General features: G+C 37.4%; 1 protein-coding gene across 1 annotated transcript; it reads left to right on the top strand.

Moving 5' to 3' along the window:
• The first annotated feature begins 1,176 nt into the window (after positions 1-1,176).
• Positions 1,177-24,926, top strand: HJURP (Holliday junction recognition protein). Its single transcript, XM_049824277.1, has 13 exons — positions 1,177-1,361; positions 2,656-2,722; positions 4,122-4,186; positions 5,376-5,403; positions 9,972-10,027; positions 11,874-11,913; positions 15,290-15,351; positions 17,007-17,123; positions 17,758-17,818; positions 18,771-20,365; positions 20,923-20,986; positions 22,147-22,234; positions 24,294-24,926. Exons 1-13 carry the CDS (start codon positions 1,266-1,268, stop codon positions 24,418-24,420), a joined length of 2,466 nt encoding a protein of 821 aa, XP_049680234.1. The 5' UTR covers positions 1,177-1,265; the 3' UTR covers positions 24,421-24,926.
• The last annotated feature ends 666 nt before the right edge of the window (positions 24,927-25,592 follow it).

Here is a 25,592-nt window from a genome sequence, read left to right as displayed (position 1 = left end):
TAAATACAAATCAGCTTTAGACAAGAAGCCATTATGAAAAATGCATCTGTCTTTACATTGGCAAAATGGCAGATGTTTCTGTAATGGGAGGCTCATTGAAACTTGACGTGCTGATAGCATTTTGGGTGGGTTTTTTTTAATCTTTATTTACAGAAAAGGAAAGGTTTCTTGAAGAATGCTGGAGAGGAATGGGATGATATCCAAAGTATCAGTGCCGGTGGGCAGATAACGCTTTCCGCGGTGCCAGTTCCAGCCCTCCTCCTCAGTGGCCTCAGGCCCGCAACCCTACAGGACCAGCTGGAGAATGACTGGAAGGGGCAGGACTCATGGCAGCCATTTAGCATCAAATTCTCCAGACCTTACTCCTCTGGCCGTTTCTGCCGAGTCCAACACACAAAGGTTATATTCTGTAAAGCTTTCCTTAGAGCTGCCCGGCCTGCACCGCTCCCCGGCGCGGGGTGGCAGGGCCTGTGGCCCCCAAGGAGCCCTGGGCCCTGGGAGCCCTGGCAAAGGCTACGACCTATTTTACACGAAGCGGCACATACTCTTTTTTTAAACACTGGCTTTTTTGCCGAGGCTCGGGCAGCACCCTGCGGGCCAAGCGGATCCTCCCCGGCCTCAGAACCCGCGGCTGCCTTCGCAGCGGCTAACCGCTGGGTCCCCGGGCCGCCACGTTCCCTCCGGCAGCCCTCCCGCGCTGGGGGCTCCCCTCAGAGCGCCCGAACCCCACACAACCCACGGCCGGAAAGCGGCAGCGGCCGCCCGAAGGCGCGACGCCGCCGCCGCCAGCCGCAGCCGGCGGGAGGAGCCTGCGGCCGCCACCGGCCCCCGCACGCACATTGCTCAGCCGACTGGGCCGGTGGCTGACCCCGCGGCCAATGGGAGCTCACGGTGGGCCGCTGTTGCTAGGTAGAACAGCGACTTTGCGCCGCGTCCAAGCCCCGACCCAATGAGAGGACCTTGAGGCGGGTTGACTGTGAGGAACGGGTGGGCGCTCGGCAGCTCTGGCAGCCACTCGGAATGACAAAGGCTCCCCTCCCGCCCCCGCTTACTCTCATAGGCTGCGGCGCCTGAACTGACGTGAGCGGGGCCCAATCAAGCAGGGCGGGAAGCGGGGAGGAGGCGGCGGAGGGGCGGGGAGCGCGCAGTTTGAATTGACGTGGGGTGGGGCTGGCCTCTCTGGCGGTAGTGGCGACCGGGGCGCGGGTCGGGGCCGGGGCAGTGCGCCGTGCCCCGGCTTCGCGGAGGAGAGCGGCCCGTGCGCCATGGCCATGGCCACGGCCGCGGGCTCGGACCTGGAGGAACGGCTGCGGCTGAGCAACATCCGCTTCGTGGCCTCCATCAACCGCATCTTGGAGCGGGTGAGGGCCGCGCTCGCGCGCCGCCCCGGCCGTTGGCCGGGGCTTCCGTCGCCGTCCTGAGGCGGGCGAGGGGGCGGCGGGGACGGGGAAGCTCTGTCACCCGCGCGGCCGTGCCCCGCGGGGTCTCCGGGCCGCCGCCGCCCTGGCTCCCGCCCGCCTGCCTGCCTGCCTGCCCGCCTGAGGAGCGCGGTCCGCTGACGGCTCCTCTCGCCGAAATGGCGTGTGGGGCGGCTTGGCCGGGGCCCGGCCGCCCTTGTGCGCCCCTGCGACCGGCTCTGGAGGGCTGGCAGACAGCGCGGCCCTCTGCCCACCCCGCCTTAGGCAGCGGCAGGGCTCGGCGCTCCCCTCCGTCCTGGCCACCTCTAAGTCCTGACGTGTCGGTACTGGCAGGTTCAGTTTTCTTTCTGTGCGCTGACTTGCAGTAACTGACATCCAGTTCTCTTCGGCAATTAATTACTTGTGGTGTCGCAAGCTCCTGTTTTTCCGGGCTGCCAAGAGCAGCAGTCACCCAGCGCCTCACGCAGCTTTGCACACTTTGTGCCCAGCCATGTGCTCCCGTGCCTTGGCCCGAGTAAGCTAGTGAAGAGCCGGCTCCTTGAATACATCCATCAAAGTTAGGTGCGGGATTGCCGGTATTGAATAAGTGACTTAATCATAAGTCCGAGTTGTCTTTATAGTGCCCGTAACCCAAATTACCTAGCATTAGGTGAGGTATTTTCAATGAAACTACAGAAAGAAGTGGGAGACTCCCTTCACAAATCCTCCTTGCTTTAGAGCTGGTTCGTGTTAAAGATGTGGCAACCATACACCTCCATCCAGAGATGCATGCATTTATTCAGGGATGTCAGCTTTGCTGCTCAGGGAAATGTTTTGTGCTGATGTCTAGGTGCTGGCATAAGGCTAACTTTGGTTCTAGAATGTTTTTATCATCTAACGTTGGATTGGATATTATCATATGTCATGAACTGTAGGTCTATGCAAAGTGGCTACTTCTGGTCACTGCAGAGGAAGTTTAGAAGAAACTTTTTAACAAAGTACCTTAACCACTTTTGAAAACTCTCTAAAACCCCATTTTGTCAGTGACTGGCTTATGCCTGGAAATTGAATGACTTGTATACATGCTTAAAATATGTGTTTCCTCTAGGAATTCATATTTCCAGATTGCTGACTTATAACTTCAGCCAATAAAAACATACGGATAATTTCACTTTTTGGTAAAAACAATACTTAAAATACATGTTAAAAACACTGCTTTAATCATTTATTCTAATCTTTAATGGTCCTTTTTATTTAGTATAATCATCCTTTTGAAGATGATTTACTTATTTCCATGGAAACTCTCACTTATGATACGCCTAATGGTAAGAACTTCTTAAAGCTTCAATATTTACACGCTCTATACTTAGACTTAGTAAAGCATGCAACTGTTGGCAGTTAGATAACATTTAATTGCAACAGATATTGAATTTTGTCCACTTAGGTATGGCATTTCATATATAAACTTTGATATATGCATATAATGCCTGGAGAATTTGTTTATATGTGCCACTAGTCCATTGCATGCTCTGTTTTAGACAATGGAAAAAAGTCATTAGCAAAGTTCAGGATAACAATGGCTAATATTTGGATGACTTGTAAGAAGAAGAATCAAAATAGAGAAGACTGAGGGGAAACAAAGCAATGGAGGTATTAGCAGGAAGTTGATATGCATGAATGGATTGTGTAGTTTCATCTCCACTTAGTATTCTGAAGGCTGCTCTGATAAATTTCTGTGATGTCAAATGTCAGGGTGGACTGGGTAGATAGTCTCTAACTCTTCATTGAACGTTCACGTGGTTAGTGTAAATCTATACCATGTTGTGCCATGTCATATTTTTCCAATGTTTCATTATGGCTGTAGATTCATTACGAAGTTGTTAATGCTTACGGAGAACTTACTGTGAGAAAAAAACTGTTCTAAAATGCATTGCTCAGGGGTTTAGTGGGACTTGTGACTTAGTATCTTGGTGGCTTTACTGGCTAATGAAATATTCTGCCTGGTTTTATTTTCACTGAAGTGAGGATTATGATATGTAAATTGCCATATCAACTCCTGTAAAGTAGAACTTACTGGGCATACTCATGGACATACACACTACCACACTGTCAAGCCCAATGTAAACGTTGCACCAAGTATTACTTCTTAAAGGCTTTTACAGACTGGGAAGCTTTCGTTTTATATATATTGTCCATCAAGAGAGAGAAAACATGCGTACAGCACTGTAATACACAGTCTTGGATTTGTAAAAGCTTGGTTATGCTTTTGGTTTAGTAACCTCTGTTCAATATGGAATGAATATGGATCTTAGTCCTGTAAAGCCTTAATTATGACTTTAACCTCAGATACCATGTAGTCTGCATGCATTAAATGAAACTTAAAAAGTAAAATAATTTGCTTCCCTCTTCCCCCCCCTTTGTAGCATTCGGGGCTGTAATGCTCTTTGAATTTTAGCTCAGTGTTGTTAGACTCAGCAGGAGTTTGGGTTTGGTTTTTTTTCCTTGCCTGACTTCTCAATTAACTTGAAATTACAATATTCTCTTAGTTTGTTTTCCTGTATGTTTTTGTTTCAGCAATTGTATTGGAGGCTGTTCAGGTTTTATAATGCTTTGTTACTATGTAATATGTTCTTCCTAAATGTTTATGTTTGTTAGAGTGATACTTGGTATAGATAATGTTATAAGAAAAGCTATGTTTATATTGATATCTCTTGTTATTTCTAGGACCAAAACAATGGGAGGAAGTATCAACCAAGAAGCTTAAAATATGGAAGAAGGAAGTACTTGAGGTATCTAATAATATAGTCCTACTATGCAGTCAAAATATAGCAATATGTTTTATATATATATAAAAATAAAATATAGGAATACATTCTAATCTTGCTATGCCATATAATATTTGCAAGAGGTATTGATCAATGAAGTCAACATCTGCTTTAAAATAGGGTTTTAGCATAGATTGGCTAAGACTGTCAGACTAAAATAGATGACCATCTACCAGTGCTTAGTACCACTGGTAAACCTGGAAAACAATTTTTTTAAAATGTTGTCTGATGGGGACACACGCCTTTGTATCTCATCAGAATATTGTCACTGAAGTTAACATGCATTGAATCAATTAAACTTGGTTCAGGTAATCAGCTTTTCAATTTCAAAGGGCTTACTGGTTTCATCTTTAGAATTTTTTTCTGTAAAATAATGCTAGAGTAATTAAAGCATCTTTGCAGTCTCATCACTCACTGCCTTATGTTGGGCTAAAGCTGTTACTGTTGTGGACATATGACCTGTTTGTTTGGGTTTTTTTATTCGCAGTATTTACATTAAACAAGCAGTCATTTCTTTTTTTTTTCTATTTCCTAAACTCCCCCATAAGAACTCAACAGTGAATTTCATCAAAATCTCAGTGTTTCTCACATAATTAAAAGTCACCTTGCTGCCACATTCTTAATACCTGTCTAAAAAGCAAAGTTGTGTAATGTGCCTTGGTAGTTAACACAGAAGCTGTTCTGAACCACACAGAGTGAGGGGATGAGGAGTAAATTCAATCTTGGAGAACAGGAGTAGATTTAATGGAGACAGAAAAGGGGCTGTATTTCCCTTTCCTTTTCCATTCCGGGTAATACCTTGTGCATCATCTACTAAGCATTGCTGCACAACTTTACAGACTAAACCCATTAAGGACTAGAAGAGGAATTCTCTGTCTTAGCCTCTTATGTGGGCCAAGGTAGCTATGGTTTTTGTTCTTGTAGTAATTTTAACAGCAACAGTATGGCAAGAAGTGAACGATCAGGTAAGTTTTACTGTGTATTTGTGGCTTTTCTGGTTAGGCTCTGGGAAACTTGAAGGAAATTGAATGGTTATTTAGGAAGTGCCTAGTTGTGAGATATACCAAAGTAAACAAAGGCATTGGTTAAAATAACTTCACTATTCTAAGATTCTAATGATGTTTTGGGTTTTTTTTCCTATTTCTAATTGCAGTGTAATAGAGGAAGCCAAAGGAATGCAGGTAAAGTGCTTTTAAAAAGTGCTGTAAATTATCTTATCCAAAGAGTCTTAACAGACGATGTCCTGGTTTTATGTCAAACTTTCTAGGCTACTCACTGTTTTTTGTAGGGGGAACAACCCAAAACCCAACAATACTTATGTTCATAAGGATTCTAAAATGTAGTTTAAAATGTTTAAGATGAGTAAATACTTTATAATTGATGTTGCTATCATCACAAGTTGATTAAAATAATCTCCCCTTATCAATTAAACAGGCAGCTTTTTATTGTATTTGTTGGTTTTGTCAGATGTCCATTGAATCTAAAAATTCCAACCCTGACTTATATGGGTGTACAAGTAGAGAAACTTGGAAGTTGCTAGCTTTTTGGAAACAGCTAGATAAGTAGGCATATTAAAAAATGTGTGTTAAAAGAATCTCATGAAGTTGCATGATGAGCTATCAAAAATTTAGCAGATTATTTTGTATACTGAATGAATCAGGCTGCCTGCAGGAAAAAGTAGTGTGTAGTTATTTCACTAGAGATCAAGCATCATGATGGAAGTCAAATCAAGACTACACACTGAAGTGTAATTCTGATACTACTTAGGGAGATGTATGACATCTGAAGATTTTCCCATTGTTTTCAAAAAGATTGTATGTTCCAATAAAATACTTTTTTTTTTTACTGGGATAAATGTTTGGGGGAAATTATGACGTGTAGCGCAGAGAAGGTAGGCTTTATTTTTTTAAGGTTTTGAAGTGGGTTTTTTGGTGTTGCTTATTTTATGACAGTCATCTGAGAAACTTTTATGCTGAACATCTGAGGACAAAACAGAACCTAGTGTCTCTCTTCCTCTACAATCCTATCAAAAAATTTGTCCCTACAGGGTTCAGGTATAGACTTTGAATCGGCCTATGAAATTAAGATGTTGGGCTTGGGAAATAAGGGTCTGATACAAAAAGATTTATATGGTCCAGACCTTTGCCTCTGATTTTTAGAAAATATATGCTGATGGGTCTGAATAGTACAAAAAATGACTGGCTACAATCTGCAGTAAAACTTGGAAAGACAGAGCATCTAGCAGTTAGTTTTTTAAAAGATACAGTATTTGATGTCTTTTAGAAGTAATTTTTTGTTACTTTGTGTTTTGACCTAAGATCTGAATGCCTTAGAATTTCTTATTGAAAGAATTTTCTTGGAGTTTCTTTAATGCTACAAAGGCTTGATCTAATTAATTTTAAATTTGGTGTACTGCATTACAGATAAGGTAGAAAAGCAGAAAAATTTATATCTTACCTATTTTTGCCAACCTTTAATATAATTTGAGCAAAGTCTTTATTATTTAGTTATGTTTTAAGTTATCATGGGGAAGAAATATTTAACTAAATATTGAAGGTGGGGGAACAGCACTACTGTTAACAGCTTTTGTTATAAGGAAAAACCTGCTTTTACAGATTTATATTTATACATGTTTGTTTATATATGCTATAGAAGATAGAATCTTGTGGATTTTGTTCAGTTTAAGAAAATCATATCTTGCACTGACTTTTTTATTTGAAACGCAGAAGTACATGGAGTAAGCATTTGAACTGGTTGGTTGTGGTTGGTGTTACCCTTAAAATAAAAAAGGGGGGGAGGGCAACCAAAAAAAACCCACCCCAAAAAAAACGAACCCAAGAACAACAAAAAAACCCCCTTCTTCTGGCTATGGATTATTAAAGCTAATGTGCAAATTTTACCTATTCTTGCTCTATACTCTTAGGTGGGTCTGATATGTGTTTTCAATTAGGATACATAAATTTCTGTGCTAGTAAGTGTGAACATTTAAAATATCTTTGTAAGAACCAAATACTTATTAATGAACCCCTTCCCTTGGAATAAAACTTGTGTTATTTTTTCCAACTTGCAATTCTGAATTTTGCTAGAATCTATTTTTACTGTTTGGATAGAATGTCCAGTAGTCCCATGAAGTTTTACTAGGTAAAATGACAATCCTTTGAGTGTTTTGGGTTTTTTCTACATATGACGGTTCTGAGTATGGGAAGAGAAAGTATGTTAAATTTCAAACTCCAACAAGAGCAATATTTGTCATATACTAAATGCTTAGATTTTTTTTCTTTCCTTGAGAATTATTTTTCGAAACAAAACACCTTCTGTGTTGTTTCATAGATCTTGCTCAGTAAGGGATTTCAATGGGACGTTACTGTGTTATTCTGATTTCCTGTCTTCCCAAACCAGAAATGTTTGGGAAATGCTTTTTCAGCTTATAAAAAAAAGCATTGTTAATTTATTCTAAAGGAAGCATTACTGTAGAGTTTTGCAAAATAGTGAAGATAAATTTCCCAAGAGGGTTACAAGCTGAAGCCTGAGCCTTCTAGCTATATAATAAACCTCATTAACTTTGTATGAGAAGAGTGATTTTTATAGCAGAGTTTCCTACTGGTTGGAAAACTGTGCTTAGAACAGTTATCAATGGTCTGTGTCCAAACTGAAGGGAAACATGAGGGATTTTTTCCAGCAATTGTCCTGAGCAAATTACTAGTTTATACTTTCTTTAAGTAAATAGTAGAAGAGGGGATACCCTTAATTTAATTGCAGATGATACCAAATAGGGATGACCACTGTGAAAGATGGTCTGACAAACTGGGGCTAAAACTTGAAGTAAGCCTTGTGTAATTTCATGCAGAGATGTTCAAAGTAAAAGACTTATGTAAGAATAATCAAATGCAGGAAGAGGCAATTTTGAAGGCTGGTTGAGTGAACTGAGAATATAACTCTGTTGTGAAAGTAGCGCACACTGTGCTAAAAGATATGCACAAGTGCCTAGTATGTAAAGCACACAAAACATGTTTTTGCCACTGTTCAACAGTGATAAAACTTGTGGTGGAGTACTTTGTTTTGTATTTGATAGTAGCTTGTCTAGCTGGAGTGAGTCAGAAAAAGAAAAAAGATTACTAGATCAACTGGTGATAGGACTTAAAGGGGGGGGGGGGGGGGGGAGAGCACCAAACAAAAGAGAGCCTCTAGGTTAAATACTAGAAAAGCTTTCCAAATGTAAACATAAGGAAGTCCTGAAATAAGTTTCTTAGAAACTATGGAGTTGCTCTTAAGAACAGGTTAGACTTCTAGTGGTAAGTTGGGTATTTTTGTTCCTGCTTTAAAATGGAAGAAGGAATAGATGACATCTTTAGGTTCCTTTCCGTATGCTTTAAGCCTTTAGAAAACTGGAAATCTTTAGATTGTATGCTTGGCACTATTAAATAATATGAAGTGTTTATAGGAGTAAATAATACTTATGTGCCTGAATTGTGTATAAGTTTTCTTACCACTTAACCTAAAAAAGTAAATTGCTTCTGATATTTGATGTCAATTTATCTGGAAACAGAAATGGAGAAAAAAGCAAGGACAACGAATTCTGCATTAAACAGAAACTTGTTTAATGACAGTCTTGAGTAGGGTAAACATATTTGCTAAAGCACATGCATTGTTTTTATTATTTAGGTCTAAGTCTATCACATACGTTCAATCTTGAGAAGTCCCACTACAGCTTTAGTACCAGCAGAATCATATGTTTGGAGATATAGATCTTCTCTTTGGGGAAAGATTAAATTTCTGTAATTTATACAGTATTAACAATAGATTTAGGCAATAATTTCTGTATGATCATCATAATCATGTGCACTGTATACAGACTTGAGAGGTTGTAGCTTGTTATAGGTACCTTTTTTAAATCTACCAAGGCAATGGTTAGAAATGTAATTTTTTTTTCAGCAATATCAAAATAGTTTTCACTTTGAGTAATTTTAATAGTAACAATATCTGGCTTATAGGTGGCTTGTGAAATAAGCTTATGTGGAAGTCACAGTTATTTGAAGATAGACACCTTTCTGTGGGTCTAATATGTTTTGGGTTTTATTTAAATCCATTTCAGTTGCAATAGCTAATGAAGAATATTTTCAATGAAAATATACATTGAAATGTAAAAGGGGAGATGTCTGCCAAATTGGATGGCTCTTACACTCTTTTTCTTCTGCATCTTATGAAAGGGGGGGGGGGGGGGGGAGCAACAACCCACAAAGATTGTGGGTGGATCTATCTGTGCAAGCAGACAGGCATAGCAGTTTTGGAAGGCCCCCTTGTAAAAAAATCATTTAAAAATGCAATAGAGGTTTGGGGCTCTACCCTCAGGCTTCAGGAGTAGTTAGTATTTTTCATATCCTTTTCGACATATGCTAAGAAAAATGCACACAAAATTTTCAGTTGTCTTCTTTTCTACAAGTGATACCACCTGATAAAGGGGCAAATTTTATTTTCTATGGTACTTCACAGGTTAAGAAGAAAACATGTAATATGGTAGATGTACATATCTGATCAGAATTAGTCTGCTGTATTTGACTAGAATGTTGTTGTCACTTGTCTATTCTTTCATTCAGTCCTATGTATGTTCTCTGTTAAATGTTTGTGTTAAATGTTTTTCAAAATAAGTAAGAGTATATACAAATGAAGAATTAATGAGTTCAGGAACAACATTGATCTGTGACCTATCAAATTGAAATAGAATTATTTTTTTCCTACCATGCATGCTAAGAAATGTCAAAGCAAGAGACTAGTGATTTTGAAGATGGACATTCAACAGTACATCAGGTATGGGCACCACATTGCATCTACTTTTATAAAGCCTCTTTGGGAAAACATATTTATGAGTCAAAAGCTAAGAAATTAATCATGAGCAGGTGATTCTGTACCATAGCTATAAATTTAGATTTTAAAGACCTACTAATTGCTGAATCAAATCACTTTATTCTCCTCAAATAAGTACTTCTGAAAAAGATTGAGGGCTTAAAATATTTTGCTGCAGTTCTTTCCCTGCAGTTCTTCAAACTTTAGCTATCTTATTAAACAATTGCTTTATATTTTCCTTCATGTAGTTCCCCACATATAGTTGCATTATTTTAGGAAAAATGTGTATTTACTTACCAGGTGCATGTTCATGTAAAACTAAAATCTTCATGTTCTGGTAAATGTTGATCATCGAGTATACTTCCCCGATTGTTTCTTCCCCCAATAGGTTCTGTGCTTTGAGATGGTGATGAATTCAAGTTCTGGACTTCTATATGTAGTGGTCTGATACATTTTGTGATGGTGGATTGATTCATGCAATTTTTAAAAATTTTTTGCTATGTCCCTATTCATGTTGTTTATGACATAGGATTTACACGTTTCGTATAGTTACATATCCTCCCTCCCTTTGTGATATTTGGGGTATCGAATAACAGCCACAATATCAGCCATGGGTTTCAGCTGAATTCTCCTCTTTTTAAGTTTATTTAAAGGGATTGAGAGCAGTTGGATATAGGCTTTAAACCCTCAAGTGTCTTTTTAGTTGGGTAATATGTGTGTCTAATATTTTTTCATTATTATTTGTAAAATCTGTGCTTGTCTAGAGTAACTTCTTTTGACTCCTTATCTTTTTAAGGAGAAAATATTCTGTACTTGAAGAGTGATATGGGCCATGTCGCTGGTCATTCCTAATTATTTGTTTTACATAGATGGTAGTTTAGTTAGAATTGTCTCATTTTATTGATGTCATTTTAACCCACTAATTTTATGATTGAACTGGACAGAATAGATTTAGACCTTTTTAAAAAGAAATTCTGAAGAACATATGTCAGATGTAGGTTGTGAACATATAGAAAAGGCTCCTTATCCATATAAATGAGCTTTTTATGCAACTATCAAGACTTCTACAAAATAGAGCAAAAAAACTATTTGAAATATTATATATAGATTGTTTGAAGTAGGCAGTTAAGAATTGTTAAAAGTGGGCAGTTAAGAAACTTTCCTTATACCCTGAAACACAGAGACAATCCCCAGTACATACTGATAAAGATTTGGTGATTAGAATTCATAGAATCATTTAGGTTGGAAAAGACCTTCAAGACCGAGTCCAATCATCATCCATGCCCGCTAAACCATGTTCTGGAGTACCTTGTCTAAGCGCTTTTTGAATACCTCCAGGGATGGTGACTCAGCCACTTCCCTGGGCAGCCTATTCCAATGTCTGGTGACCCTCTCAGTGAAGAAATTTTTCCTAATATCCAACCTAAATCTCCCTTGCTGCAACTTGAGGCCAATTAATCTGTCAACTGTTTTTTTGTTCTTGTTGTATAATAGCTTCTCCTTGCGTTATGTGTCTGAATATAGAAAGGCTGGGAAGAAAGTAGTTTTCCCCATTGAGTAATAAGATGTGAATCAAGACAAACATGTGCACAGATTTGTTAATAAAGATGGTGCCATTTGGACGTAGTTTATGGAATACGACTGGGTTTTTTTCACCACTGCCTACTCTCCCACCTGACTTGTTCCCCCTTCCCCCCCCCCCCCAAAAAAAAAAAAAAAAAATTGAGCAAGTAGTGAGAGCAGAAAATTCTGGACTAATTAATAAAGCTTATGCTACCAGGTCTTAAAATTCCTTTCATGTGTTTTTAAGGAATCTCCTGAGAACTCTCGCATGGATACATCTGACATAGGTGGGTTTTTTAATTTACTTTTTAGCTACCTTTTTTGAACTTAAAAAAGATTGCAAATAACTTTTTTATATTTTTCTACTATAGTAACAATAATTTTAATATGTCTTCTATGCCTTTACAAAAAGTAGAGAATAGCCATTACAAGAGACTGAGGTACTGGTAGCACTATGAAATCAATCCCCATTCCTCTTTCCAATGTATCAGGGATTCAGGACTGTTATTTTAAAGTCAATGTGGAATATGTTCAATTGCCTTTTCTTAATGAAGAAAGGAACAGTAAAACCAAAACTCTGGCAGAAGTGGCAATAGAAGTTTTATTAATAATTGCAAGATATACATTAATTTCTAGTGGTCTGGTAAACACAGATATTGCATTCAGCTGCAACAATGTCTTCAGTAGTGTTTATAACAGTTTCAGCATTGGCCTGTCTGCAAAGTTTTGGGTGGTTTTGACCCTGTATTCCCAAATAATTAGATTGATAGTGGTAACAATCTTTGAATGACTGTCTTTTATATATTGAAAACTTGTATTATTCAATACCTTTAGGTTCTTGTGCATATAAAAACTTACTGTTTTGCATAAATTAAACTATGGCTAGGTGGTAACCTGCATGTAATGATTAAAAGAGCAGTTGCAGCAAAATATGGTTAGCTGATGTTTAAATACTCTGGTATAAATTAGGTGTTTCATATGCATAGCTGTCTCCAAGGCAGATGATTACTTCTCTGTTGAGGGAAAATAGAAAATAGTAATCTGCAATTTGTCCTCCTATCATTTGAGAGGATAATTTGAAATATCTATTTGAATGATAAAATAATTCTGCAAATTTAGAAAATGTGACTGGTTTTCCTCAACCTGTGCAATGATATATAGGAAAAAAAATTCTGAGGCATTTGTAGTTTAGCTTCTCTAAGTGTCCTTTATGTCTTTGCACTCATGGGATAAATGAGTGATGTAGTTCAGACTCTGGTATCTTCATAGCAGTGTAGAATAATATGATTATCCAGTCCTCCTCCTTCTCTTGTGAATTTTCTAAGAGGGGACTGGAGAGGATTTATTGTAGCCTTGGTGAGTCCCAGCTATCTTTGAATACAGTAAGATGTAGAAATTAGCTTCTTAGAGCTGTGGGTTTGGATTCCTCACTTAAAATGGAATTCACCTAGGTGTTTTGTTTTTTTGTTTCTTGGGTTTCTTTTTAAATATATAAAACGTTAGCAATAGGGCATGCTAACTATGAAGAAAAAAAGTGTATCTTTAGCTCAAACTTTAGCTTTGGCAGGTTTTTTCCGTCTGTAGTATTCATACAGAATGTTTCACACTTCTCAGTGAAGACAGTGTTTCTTCCAGGTATTATACAGTATTTTTGTTCTAAAAGTATGCAAAGCAGATCAACAGCAGGTACAAATAAAGTGAAATAGCTCTCACCTGTACCTGCAAGTATTGGTCTGCCCTTAATAGGGAAAATTATTAGGCCAACTCTGTGGTTTCACAGGAAGTAGCATGGCAAAGTATAGTGATATATGAACAATTTCTTGTATCTATTAGGATAGTATCACAGAAAAAATGTATGTATTTGGAGAGAAAGGGGAAAGTTCAATCCAAATTGTGTATTTATCTAAGTGTATTTAAGTTTAGAAGATCACATCAAAGTCAAAACTTAAAATTTACAGTAACCCTCTTACTAACGCATTCATCTTTTAAATAAGGTATACCTTTTAGGTAATGATAGTGTATTGAGTACATCTCCAATGAAATAACCTCCTGTATTATAGGTCAAATTTTCCAGAGAGAAAGGTCAGAGTTTTCATTTTTCCTCTCTCTTCTGCACTTGAGGAGCAAAGGTGTTCCCAAATTTCCCTTTTGGCCCTTAAAAACACTTTAAGGTTCCCTGGAGAAGATACTTCATTTTGTTCTGTTCTGTGCTCTGCCATGATCCTCTGCTAATAATTAGTGTTCCAGTGATTTGAAGTATGACTGACAATACATTGAAGACATACTGAAATCATGCTTTTGTGAGGTTTCACACCTAGAAGAGCATTCAATTTGTATACAGATCAATTCATTCTATGGTACAAGCTATTTTCTAATAATTAGTAATGGATGTGGTGGAGTTGTTACCTTTATCTCAAGAACATCCCATTTTTGTAGCAGTCTAGTCTGGTCATCTCAGTGACCACATAGGGAACAGTCTGACAGTTGTGGTCCTGCTTCTACTAGAGGAAGAAGACTGTACCGCAGAAAGAGAGTATCAGCTGTTACAACAGAAACTGGAGGCTGAAACTTTTGCAGATTAAAACAATATTCTTATTGCTTCCTCTGCTATTGATGCTTAGTAACTGATTTCCTGTAGATGAAGTGACCACAACTTTGTCTTGCTTTAGTCATGTGGGAAGGAACTTTGATAATCTGACAAGTATGGGTTTCAGTTCTAATAAAATAATTCTAGTGGGGTCTTTCATATGTATCTTTATCCTTGCTCTATGGCAGCAGCTGTCCAAAGAGCTTTAGGTAATGATTGCACTGACAGGGAACAAAAAAGGAAGATGGGACTAGCTGGAAAAGATTTTCATTCTGGTTTTAGTAATTTAATAATAGTAGGAAGAGGCAGTGATGTGGTAGGTATCATAACCACGATTTTTTCACTCATTCTTTTCCTTTTCAGGGTTATTCTCTTTCCTTCCCTGTGGTGAACACAATCATGGGACAAATATAGAACAGCCAGGGGAATTCAGAATTCAGGGCTTGCAGTGCAGTCACATGTTTTATGACAGTGAAAGACTGAGGCTTTAGCTAACGATGAATTGGAAGGTCTGGCTACAACTAGCAAAAAAATGTTGCGTTTTATTCTCCAAAATACCCATAGAATACCTAAAAATTGAGTTGAAAGATTTTGGACTTTCTTTTTAATATTCTCAGGTCAGTGTTATTTCTCACATTGGCAGTTCTAAGGCAGTCTTGACAGTAAGAAACTAAGAAAAGAAAGCATGGTAGAAGGTCCTTACTATTTTTGTTGGGATATTTAGGAATGTAGTGGGAAATAAGTGGGAATGATACATTAATGAGTAATGAATCTTGCAGAGCAGTGCTTTGAAAATATTTTACTCTCTGAAGTAGTTAGCATAAATCTTGAACTGGTTACAAACAAGTTATTTTCACTCTTCTTTGTTCCCCTCAGTCATGTATGAACCTATAAACCATGCTTTTCAATTGGACTTGACATGAAAATGTAATACAGAGAAAAGTTTTAGTGTAGAAAGCTGTTTTCTAAAATGAAACCAGTTTAGTCCATTAGTTATACAGTGTGTGTTTAAAAACATTCCTGTTTTGGTTTTGAGTTCAACTAGATTTTATTTAGTGTTTATCTTCAAATTGTAGATGAAGAAAGTGATGCTGATATAGTTTCAGTAAGAAGAAAATTTGAAGACATTCACTTCCAGGTAAAAATTTCTAGTGTCTAATGTAATGGAATAATTTTGTGTTCAATAGAAATTATTTAACTATTTGAATAGTTTACACGTGCCTGATGAGTTGATGCAGTCAGCAGAAGACTGTAGTCTGCATCTTAATGCACTTTTTTAGTAAGTGTAGCAAATGACAGGTTCAATAAATAATGTCGTGAAGAGCAATGTGAAGTAATATTATGTCTTGGCATTATTAGTATACAGAGAAAGCAATACAACATATTGCACAGAACAGGCAACCCTGAGAAAAGCTGCTATAGGTATAGAAAAAGAATAACCAGATGAGTCACAAAGTGAAAATACTTTATAAAAATGTGATTGTTCACCTGAGTGTCTAGCATAAACAGGTAACATGATTTTTAAAAAAATAAAGTAAATCTGAAATAATGGCTACCATAACAAAAGCAGACTGGAATCTTCTGCTGTTGTTTCCCAAATTAGACTATAGTCTATCAGGACTACCCAGAAGAAAAGTACAACACACTCTTTGTGTATGCAGCCATTCTAATCCTGCGTTCTGCTTGCCTAAATACAATTGCCAAAAATTTATTTTGCTTTCCTTACTTGTTTAGCTGTTGTGGTTTAACCCCAGCCAGCAACTAAGTACCACTCAGCTGCTCACTCGCTGCCCCAACTTTCAGTGGGTTGGGGGAAAGAATCAGGGAGGGGGGGAAAGCAAAACTTATGGATTGAGATAAGAACAGTTAAATAGAACAAAGGAAGAAACTAATAATGATAACACTAATAAAAGGATTGGAATATACAAATAACACAATGCAATTGCTCGCCACCTGCCAACCGATGCCCAGTTAGTTCTCAAGTGGCGATTCTGCCCAGCCCCACTCCCCCGTTTATATACTGGGCATGATGTCACATGGTGTGGAATACCCCTTTGGCCAGTTTGGGTCAGTACCCTGGCTGTGTCCCCTCCCAACTTCTTGTGCCCCTCCAGCCCTCTTGTTGGCTGGGCATGAGAAGCTGAAAAATCCTTGACTTGATATAGACACTACTTAGCAAAAACTGAAAACATCAGCGTGTTATCAACATTCTTCTCATACTGAACCCAAAACATAACACTATACCAGCTACTAGAAAGACAATTAACTCTGTCCCAGCTGAAACCAGGACATTAGCGTAGTGCTAGGCATTGTCATGTCTCTGACAACAGCTAATAGAAACTGCTTCAGAAAGCAAGAGTTTCACTAATGAAAACTGTTTACCATTTATCATCAAATGCTTTTAGATTTTACATAGAAGTGCATTACAGAGTAGACCTTAATTTGTGTATGAAATCACAAGATGTTAATAATACATGTAAAGATTTGCAACTGTAATTACCAGTGCTTTGTAACCTAACATTAGGGTTATTTTTTTTTATCAGTGGGTCTTCTGAGGCAATGTGTGCTTTTTCCCTGCATCAGTAAACTAGCTAGTTATCTCTTTTTATATGTCTTCACATACAGTTCCTTCTCAGGATATTTTTCTTTTGGACATAAAAGGTATACATTAAAAATAAGTTTATGCTGGTTGGATATCCTTGTCTGAATAATACTAATTTGAAACAAATGTAAGATGTTTGGGTTTGTCAGTGTCAATAACTTCTATGTGTTTTAATTCATTCCTTCCCCCAGTGTTCCACCCCTGGCAAGAATCCATATGTGGATGATGGGAAAATTCAAGAGAAAGCAGAAGTTCAAGTGGATGTGATAGTACAAGATTATGCTAGAAAAATTCCCAAGTGGATTAAGGTAACATTTCTCCTGTTCACTTATAAGTTATTAGCTAATTAGAATAAACTAATAATTCCCTAACTGTGCAGCACAATGAATTCTAATACAACTTCTCAGCTGTTCCATCGTTGTTCCTCTCCTGCTTGCTGTCTATGTAAATATCACAGTATCTCAGGTCTCTGACAGCAATGATTTGTAAGAAACAGAGCAGACAATATCCAAATATTTCTTTTTTTTCCCCCACTTTTATGCTTTGTCTTTGAACAGTGATGTGCAAACTGATCTTCACTTCAGTAAGTTTTTTGAAAAGCCGAAGTTTGAGGTTTGTAGAGGGGGGAAAAAGAGGAATTTTAGCTTTATTTTGGGTTTGGGGGTGAGGGAATTGGGGGTGCTGGATTATGTTACTGGAGTTGCCAGAGATATATAGATTACCCAGATGTGTATATATACATGTATAAATTCTCAATTTGGGAAAGGGATTAAAATATGATACATAATGTAGAAGAGGACCATAACTCTGTATAGGACCTAGTATAGTAAGGAGAGAGTAGGAGTCACAAATAAGGTTTTGATGTTACCCTTAACATGCAAAAAAATTCAGGATATTAGGTTGCCTTAGTGTCGTCTTTTTTTTTCTTTCTTTGTTTTTCAGATAGCACCTCAAGGTTTATTGGAAGGTCTTCATTTAGCTTCGCCACTGCGAGAACTGATTGGTACAACTAAATCTTTTGGGTGTTGGTCAAATATGTTAGTTACAAAGTGTGTTTTTATTAAAACTTATTAGAAATAAATATTTAATTTATTGAAAACAGAGGCACTATTTATCCAATAGGAAAGTTCAACAGGCTGGATTCTTGAGGAGAAGTTAGACATGATTTTGCTTATGGCAAAATGTATTTTAAAAATAGAAAATAACTTGTATACATAAAACCAGCTTTTCTTAAATAGCCGCCAGAAAAAAATGCATAGTTAAAAAATTCAGCAGCGTTAAGCTCAATTAAATGAAAGCATAATTTTTTGGTTCTGCTTATGTTAAATTCAAGGAATTTAATGAATGGCTTTGTGCCTGCTGGTAACTAGTACTCAAAGTGGCACTTCACTCCTAAACTTTCTTCAGAAGCTATCCAGACTTGATGCAAACCGAAGATAGAATTTGGGTATAAATATTTCAAGCCTAACAACTACAAAAAGCATTATCTTCATCATGCGTTACGTCAAGCAAAACTGCACTGGTACTAGCCAAGCCCAACGCTTGCAAGTAATATGGAAATAGAGTAACAAAAGTTGTAGAATAAGGCTGTTCCTCCTGGTCAGAAATCACAAAGAGCAAAGCAGTCTGCCTCTACAATGAAAATAATTTGTATCTATATATTAAGCTATTTTAAAATAGTGGGGTTTTTCCAACACATTTAACTTCTGTCTTCTATGGTCTGTTAATTCAATATGGTTAGGAAAAGCCTTTTAATTTTTTCCTAATGGATTGTATGTTAATCATCCATTTAGCCTTGCAAAAAAGCTTAATGAAATATGCTATTATGGTAAGACTATCTGTACTGCATGTAATTATTTCTAAGTCATGTAATACATTACTGGAAGTGCCCTAATAGTTTTGGGGGTTTTTTCCTTCTGCTTTTGTTTTGTGATTCATCTGGTTTTTTTGAACAGGCAACAAAGCAGCTGTTTGCAGAAAGAAAGTAGAGTGGTCAAATGAATGTTCTTCACCCAGACCTCTACAGTTACAATTTTCTGGTGTTCCCATTTCACCAAATACAGTAACCATACCCAGGCATCAACCGTCTCTAGAAATGAATAAAACTTGCTGTAGTAGTATCTTGGAAGAATACCAGTCTGCAGATGAGGAATGTTCCTGGAGCAATGTCACTCTTGCAGACTTGTATCCAGCAATGGTAGAGATACTTACAAGGCTCATGACAAAGCAGTGTCGGAGAAAAGAGTCAAAATACGTGTTTGGACACTTAAGGCACAAAAGATGGTGTTCTAGAAGACCAAAGCTCAATGTCACTGTAGACAAAATAAGAGGATTCAGACCTTTTAAACTGAAGCAAGTACTACCCAACACGTGCAGCAGTAGAAGTGAAGATATCCAGAATCAAACTTCTGGAAATGAGAACAGAGAACTTTGTCATGACAAGTGTTCCATTAATAATTTATCCTGTCTGGTACATTATTCTTACACTGATACAAGTGAAATCAATATGGACTACTGTGACTCAAGTTTAGATCATCATTTGGTATCTGGAAAAGGCCAAAAAGTCTCCAAACAGACTGTTTTTCCTAATGTTATGGCTAGAATGAGAGAGACATTTCTAGATGGAGATGAGTTACAAGCTACTGTCTCACTGAAGAATTCAAAATGTAAAGAAAGTGAAAAATTGGCTTACAAATGTTCGTCGGAATACAGTTTTAAAACACCTACTGCCAGTTCAGGGTCAACAGTGCTTCAACTGGTAAAAGGCAGTAAAACTCAAAAAATTGACTTTCCTTGTGGTGACACCTCAGAGTTGTGTTCATCTACTTGCAGTTCCTGTGGCAATATTAACACTCTTACACCTGTCACAAACTGTTCTCTTGCAAGAGCATCAAATACTTTGCTCGTAAATCCTGAAAAAGTAATTCCTGAAAGTCTGACTTCTTTCCAGCACAAACACTCATTTTCCTCATTGTCTATGAAGCAGAGTCCTTCAAAGATGCCCCAGAAATATGAAGATGCATTTGAAAAACTCTACTACAAACTGTGTTCCAAAGAAATCCAAAAGCCTTTGACATTGATGAGACCTCTTTCAAATTCACAGAGTGTTGAAGAGAAAGGAGGATTAGTGAAGAGTAATTTAAGTGATTCTGTGAGGTCTGATTCACAGTATGATGGAAAATTTGACAGAATCTATGAGCAATTGTGTAGTGAGGCTGTTCCAAAACTTCTTGGGTTTCAGAGAGCTTCAAATTTAAGGAAATATGAAGGAATACAGATGTCTGAAACTGTAAATGCTCTTGTTAACTCACCTGTTCGAACTTTATCTGCAATTCCCAGAGTTAAAAGACCAGGAAATTTTCAAAAAGATCTTCTTTGTTCACCAGTAAAGCGACTGAAAAATATACCAGAACGTTATTTTCTTTCCACAAAATGTCAACAGATTTCTCACAGAAAAAACATCAATCTTCAGGCAGTTGGCGTGCATGTTTTGGGCACATACAATGGCAGTAACCACAGCTCTTCTGACAGCCACGACTATCAGAGTCAGGTACTTAAGGACCTTGAAAAAAAAAAAGATTGTGCACTATTTGTTGACATTTGGAGAAGGGCTTAAAAAATGGATTAAAGTTGGAAGCTGTTTAAACTAGTGACAGCATGCTTCTGGTGCTATTTGGTCAGTAGGATTGTTTCACAGGTTTGGGGTTTTGGGGATTTTTATTTGCTAAAATACGAGTTGTGTCAGGTCTCCTGGATCATGTGAGGAAGCTTGCTATATATAACAACCTTGAAAATGTCTATAAAATGCTCAATAAAAGATTTTGTTACATTTTAATAGACTGTGTCACTGGTTAAAATAATCTCAAACAGTGACCCTGTTAATTAAGGTGTTGGCCTTCCGAAATGATGTTTTATTCATTTTATAGATGGACAAGGTGAGGCAAACAAATTAAGCTTTACTGCGTTCCATTGGAGTCATTAGACTTGTTGATTTAAATATTAAATCAGACACTTATTTCCAGTTTCCCAGTCATTTCTGCTGAGGCAAGCTGTGAAATAATACATGAGTTTTTCCTTTGATGTAATCTGTTGATGCTTTATTTTCAGGACTCTGGATTTCATGCTGCTTCAGACAAAACTTTTCTTGATATTCCTGGTGCTTCCCTGCAAAGTTAGTTTCAGAGACTTTATGAATTATTACTTTAGCAGTCACAAGCACTTCTTCAAAGGGTAAATGTACAAATGTCAATAGACCACTGTTTAGGTGACAGTTCTTCCTCAGTAATAACTGGGTATGTTTAAGCGTTCCTTAAAGTAAGGAATCTATACAGAAAAGGGTTTCCTGAATCACATGTTAACAGCTATTTAAGAAGCTTTTCTTTAGCTCAACTAGGACTTTTCCTACTAAAGTGTTGCTTTTTTTCTCTCTTCTTTTTTATTTATTTTATTCAAAGTTTGCTGTTGCTTTTACTTTCTGTATTTAATGTTCAGCAGGAAATGCATAGTTTGTTAATCCTACACTTGAATAACCAAATGCTTTTGTTTGGATTCTTCAGCTTTACAAAATCTTGCAACTGAGTTGTTGCATGGCTACTGTCACTTGCTTAGGTGAATTAGATTATTAATCTGGATAAAAGACTTTTGCCAGTTCAGGACAGTAGAATTTTGATTTTAGGTGCTAATCTTTTAGTTTCCTTCTAAAAATCTGATTTTGGTTAAAGTATTTATGTAACATAACCTGAACTTTTTTCCTGTTAAGTAAAATCACCAATGTTTATTTTCCCTATTTTATTTTTATGAACCTCGTCATCAAGATAATAACTAACAAACATATAAAGGAAAATACTGAAGAAGGTGACTTGAAATATTGTCATCTGGTATACGAGAAGAAAATGGCAGAAGAAATGCATTTGTTTGCATGGTTCTTGCCTTGTTGCATTTTCAATACTGATTAATTGTAAAGAATTTGTTTTGAGGTAGACTTATCCCATCTGTCTTATTTTGCCTTCCTCAGATTTTAACTACTTTATGTATTACACTTTTTCTGGTATCAACAGTTTCTTCTACGTTTTTCTAATGGTGATCAAATATAAGCCTTTTGAAGAAACCTAGCTAATAAGTAAATATATTCACTGTATAAAATACATTTGAAATTAAGTTTTGCTGGAACCTTTTGCATTAGAATATTTTCATATGGAAATTTGCTCACTGAAGTATGCTAGTGAAGTATTACCAATGTCTTAATAGGCTAGTATTTTAACAACATACTGTAGTGTCCATGCTACTCAGTGTTGTTCTTACCCTTTTCATACTACTGTTTTTCATCGCCAGAACCTGGGATTGCAGATGCCTGCTCTGGCTGGCCTAGGACAATGAAGAATTATAGCTGTCCTGGAAATGCACAGAAGTGTCACCAAAGGTATGTGCCTTTTGAGAAAAGACATTTCAAAATAAACTCTTGCTGCTCTACATCTATATGGTATGGAAGTTGCCACTTACATGCGTGCTTCTAGAATGAAAATTGGCGTGGGTGCTTGGGAGAGCCCAAGTTAATCAAACTTGCAGACCTGGACACTGGAAGGTAAGTGTCTGTGGACAAAACTAGCCAGACTCCAGCATGGATGGCTAGTGAACACAAGTTAGTAAGATGGCCTGACTGAATAGTCCTTATTTTGTCTTCATTATAGAGGTATTTATTATTTTACATGTAACTAAAACTGTTTTGATTCTGTCTGTGTGTTTGAGCTAATGAATCCTCTCAGATCCTTACACTGTGGAGCGTGTGGTATGATGCCATTTAAAAGGACTTTCAAAGTTTGCTTCTGTGCAGTTGGGCATAAGTTACCTGCATTTTGGTTCTGTGTAAACAAATGGCTCTATTTGGAAGGTATCGGAGATCCTCTCTGCTGTTATCACTATTGGCAGTGTATTTAGATCTCTGGAAGGAGAACACTCCTTCCAGCTCCCTGGATACTGGCATACTACATCTGCTTTTCTTAGAAAATATGTGACTTACAGTATTCTCAAATTCCAATTCTCATGGATTTTTAATTACAAACTATTTAATAGGCAGCAGGAATTAAAGCATTAGAAGTTCTCTAAACAGTTTCTTGTTTTATTTTCCAAAATATTTTTGACGTGCTTTTTTGCCGAGAAGTCTGATTTGGCACCACAAGGAGTTCTGCCTTCCCAAACTCAGTCAAGAAATATTTTCACTATGCTTGAGACGATCGTACAGCTGATATCAAAATTTTCTGACGACATTTGAATTAAAACTTCAAAGGAAGCCTGAATGTATTTTTAGACTACTTGTATGGAGAACTTAACAGGAAAAGAGGCTGCATAATTTAAAGAAAAAAGTTTCAGTTTTAAAACTTAGAGGCTTGTATTACAATCTTTCTCAATGCTGTTATACATTTGTATTTGGATTATTTTTATATAATGGAAGATTGGAGGCAAGCTGATGAGTATACAAAGATGTTTCTGTGGTGTTAAATATGCCCACTTAATTGAGTACACTTCTGCTCAGTTATTGAATTCCCTCTTTTTTCCTCACCTCTTTTTCCTGACTGTACAACATAGCCCTCCCTATGAGATTAGTAATTGTTCCGAAGGAAAAGATTTTCCTTAATGCATGTAAGTAGAGAATTTTGAAAGAGAGTAGGAAATCAGGATTTCACTGAATGCTTTCTTGCCAAGCCATCTGGAATAAAATCTATTTCTTTGTTCCTTAATTACACAAATGCTTGTTTGTAGCCAAACTGGGCTGTCAGCTGGCAAGCTTCCGTAGGCCTGTGGTGTGACATTCTTAGCCTTCTATGGTTCCCAGAAGTGAAGCTCTTTAATGGCTTCAGAGCCCTCAGAAGTTTTAAGCCCAAGCCATGTGGCAAAATTCTGTATATTGTAATGAGTGGTTATAGAAAGAAAAGGAATATTGTCTTCCTGTCTGGAACTTGATTGCCTTTATCTAGAAGATGATTATGAAAGAGATATTTCAGAAAAGGAAATGTTCATAACTAATAAAGTTTTCTTCAGACTTGTGTGGATGTGGTCCTCTGGCTATACTGGTATACTTAATTGTCAGATGTAAACCAAAATAGTTTAAAACAGATGTTAAAAAAAATTATGCCATTTCTTAAGTAATATGCAAGGAAATAATTGGTTTTGCACTTGTATCTTTCATTTTTAGCTATTTGTGAATGCATTCAAAGATTATATCTTGAAGTTTAATAGACATTGATATGATTTAGGCTAGTGTAGTAGCATTACTGAGACACTAAAACGACATAGGATGAAAAGTTCCCTCTCCAGCTGAAAGCACATAGGAATGCAGACAAGGAGTCCTGCTGCTATTCACAGTCAAGATGTTCAGATATCTTCCTTTGGCAATTTGTTTGAATTTTGTTCTGTTCATGGGAGTTTCAGCAAACATAGTATTTTCGTGTAACTTACATTATCTAAACAATTCTTTTCTATAGGGTATCCAGAAAACTAAGCTACACTGATGGGAAAGACCAAAATCCTAGCAATCCCTTGGATGACCTCCTGGTCAAAAGTCACCAAGGAGCATTCGTGGACTGCTATGGAGAAAACATTGTTTTATAAAGTTTGGGTTTGCTTTGGTTTCCTGTCTTCTTCCAAGAATCAAGGATGTATTATATATATGTAATAGACAATTAGTCCTGATTTATACTTCCCTGTAATATAAATCTTCAGGAACTGGTTCATCCCTTCTGACAGGGCACTTAGTCCTTTGACTTCATCAGGTATTGTGGGGAATCAGGCTTCCTTTCTATGGCCAAGTTTAAATTATGCATTTAGTAGTGTTTATAATAACAGAATGTGATCTGTATTATCTTTTAATCTGCTAATAAGCTTTGATTCTTAACGTATTAGTAAAATAAGTAACAAGCTCTTTCTGCTGAATTCCTGCCTATTCATGCTTTATAGACATATCAGTACTAAATAAATGAAAAAATCTAAACTGGGCTGGATGATCCAAATGCAGTATTATATGCTATGACTTGTAATATGCCTGCTATGTAATTTTAATGTTAAACTTTCTAAGTTGCTCACCTAAGTTGATTGTTCAATAAAATTTTATAACTTTTAGTGGATTTGATAGTTATATTCTGTGCTGTGAGAAAATACTACTTGACACAGTATATATTCTAAATAAAAACATGTTCTGAACAAATACCCGCTTTCAACATTTTATTTCAGGTATGTGAATTCTCAGGAGCGGTTTGTATACCTACAGCAAATACATGAAAATGATGTGGCAGGGTCCCACAGGTTTTCATTACTGTGTTCTTTCTTGGCAAGGAGATTGGTTTAGCGGTGTCAGGTCAAGTACGTTCTGTTTTATTGGCATTGCCCCTTGTCAGCTTTCTGAGTTCCAGAGAAGGAGAAAATAGTTTTCCTTTGGTTTTACTTCATTTCTGGGTACACAGGAGTTTCTTTTATGTTATTTTAGCGGTTAAAACCATGATCTTGTTATCTTGTGTTGTTTGTGAATGGAACAAGAAGCCAGCTTCAGTGATGTTTGCTCTGCGATAAGACAAGAACTTCTGAAATGTACACACACATTCTATCCCTCAGCATTTGTATATTGCGTTTCCTTCAACAACAGCAACAAAAAGATTGTCTTTTAGAAATGCTTTTGTGGCTCATTTTTCTTCCTGTTCCAGACATGGATGAACTACCTTTCCCTTGGATTTGTTGAGGTAATTATTTCCTGGTGTTTCTTGATACACCAGTACTGAGAGATTATATAA

The sequence above is a fragment of the Accipiter gentilis genome, chromosome 21 (genome assembly GCF_929443795.1).
Source record: "Accipiter gentilis chromosome 21, bAccGen1.1, whole genome shotgun sequence".
Taxonomy (NCBI): Eukaryota; Metazoa; Chordata; class Aves; order Accipitriformes; family Accipitridae; genus Astur; species Astur gentilis.
The sequence above is the reverse complement of the archived record's forward strand: the minus strand, read 5'-3'. Positions and strand labels throughout refer to the sequence as shown.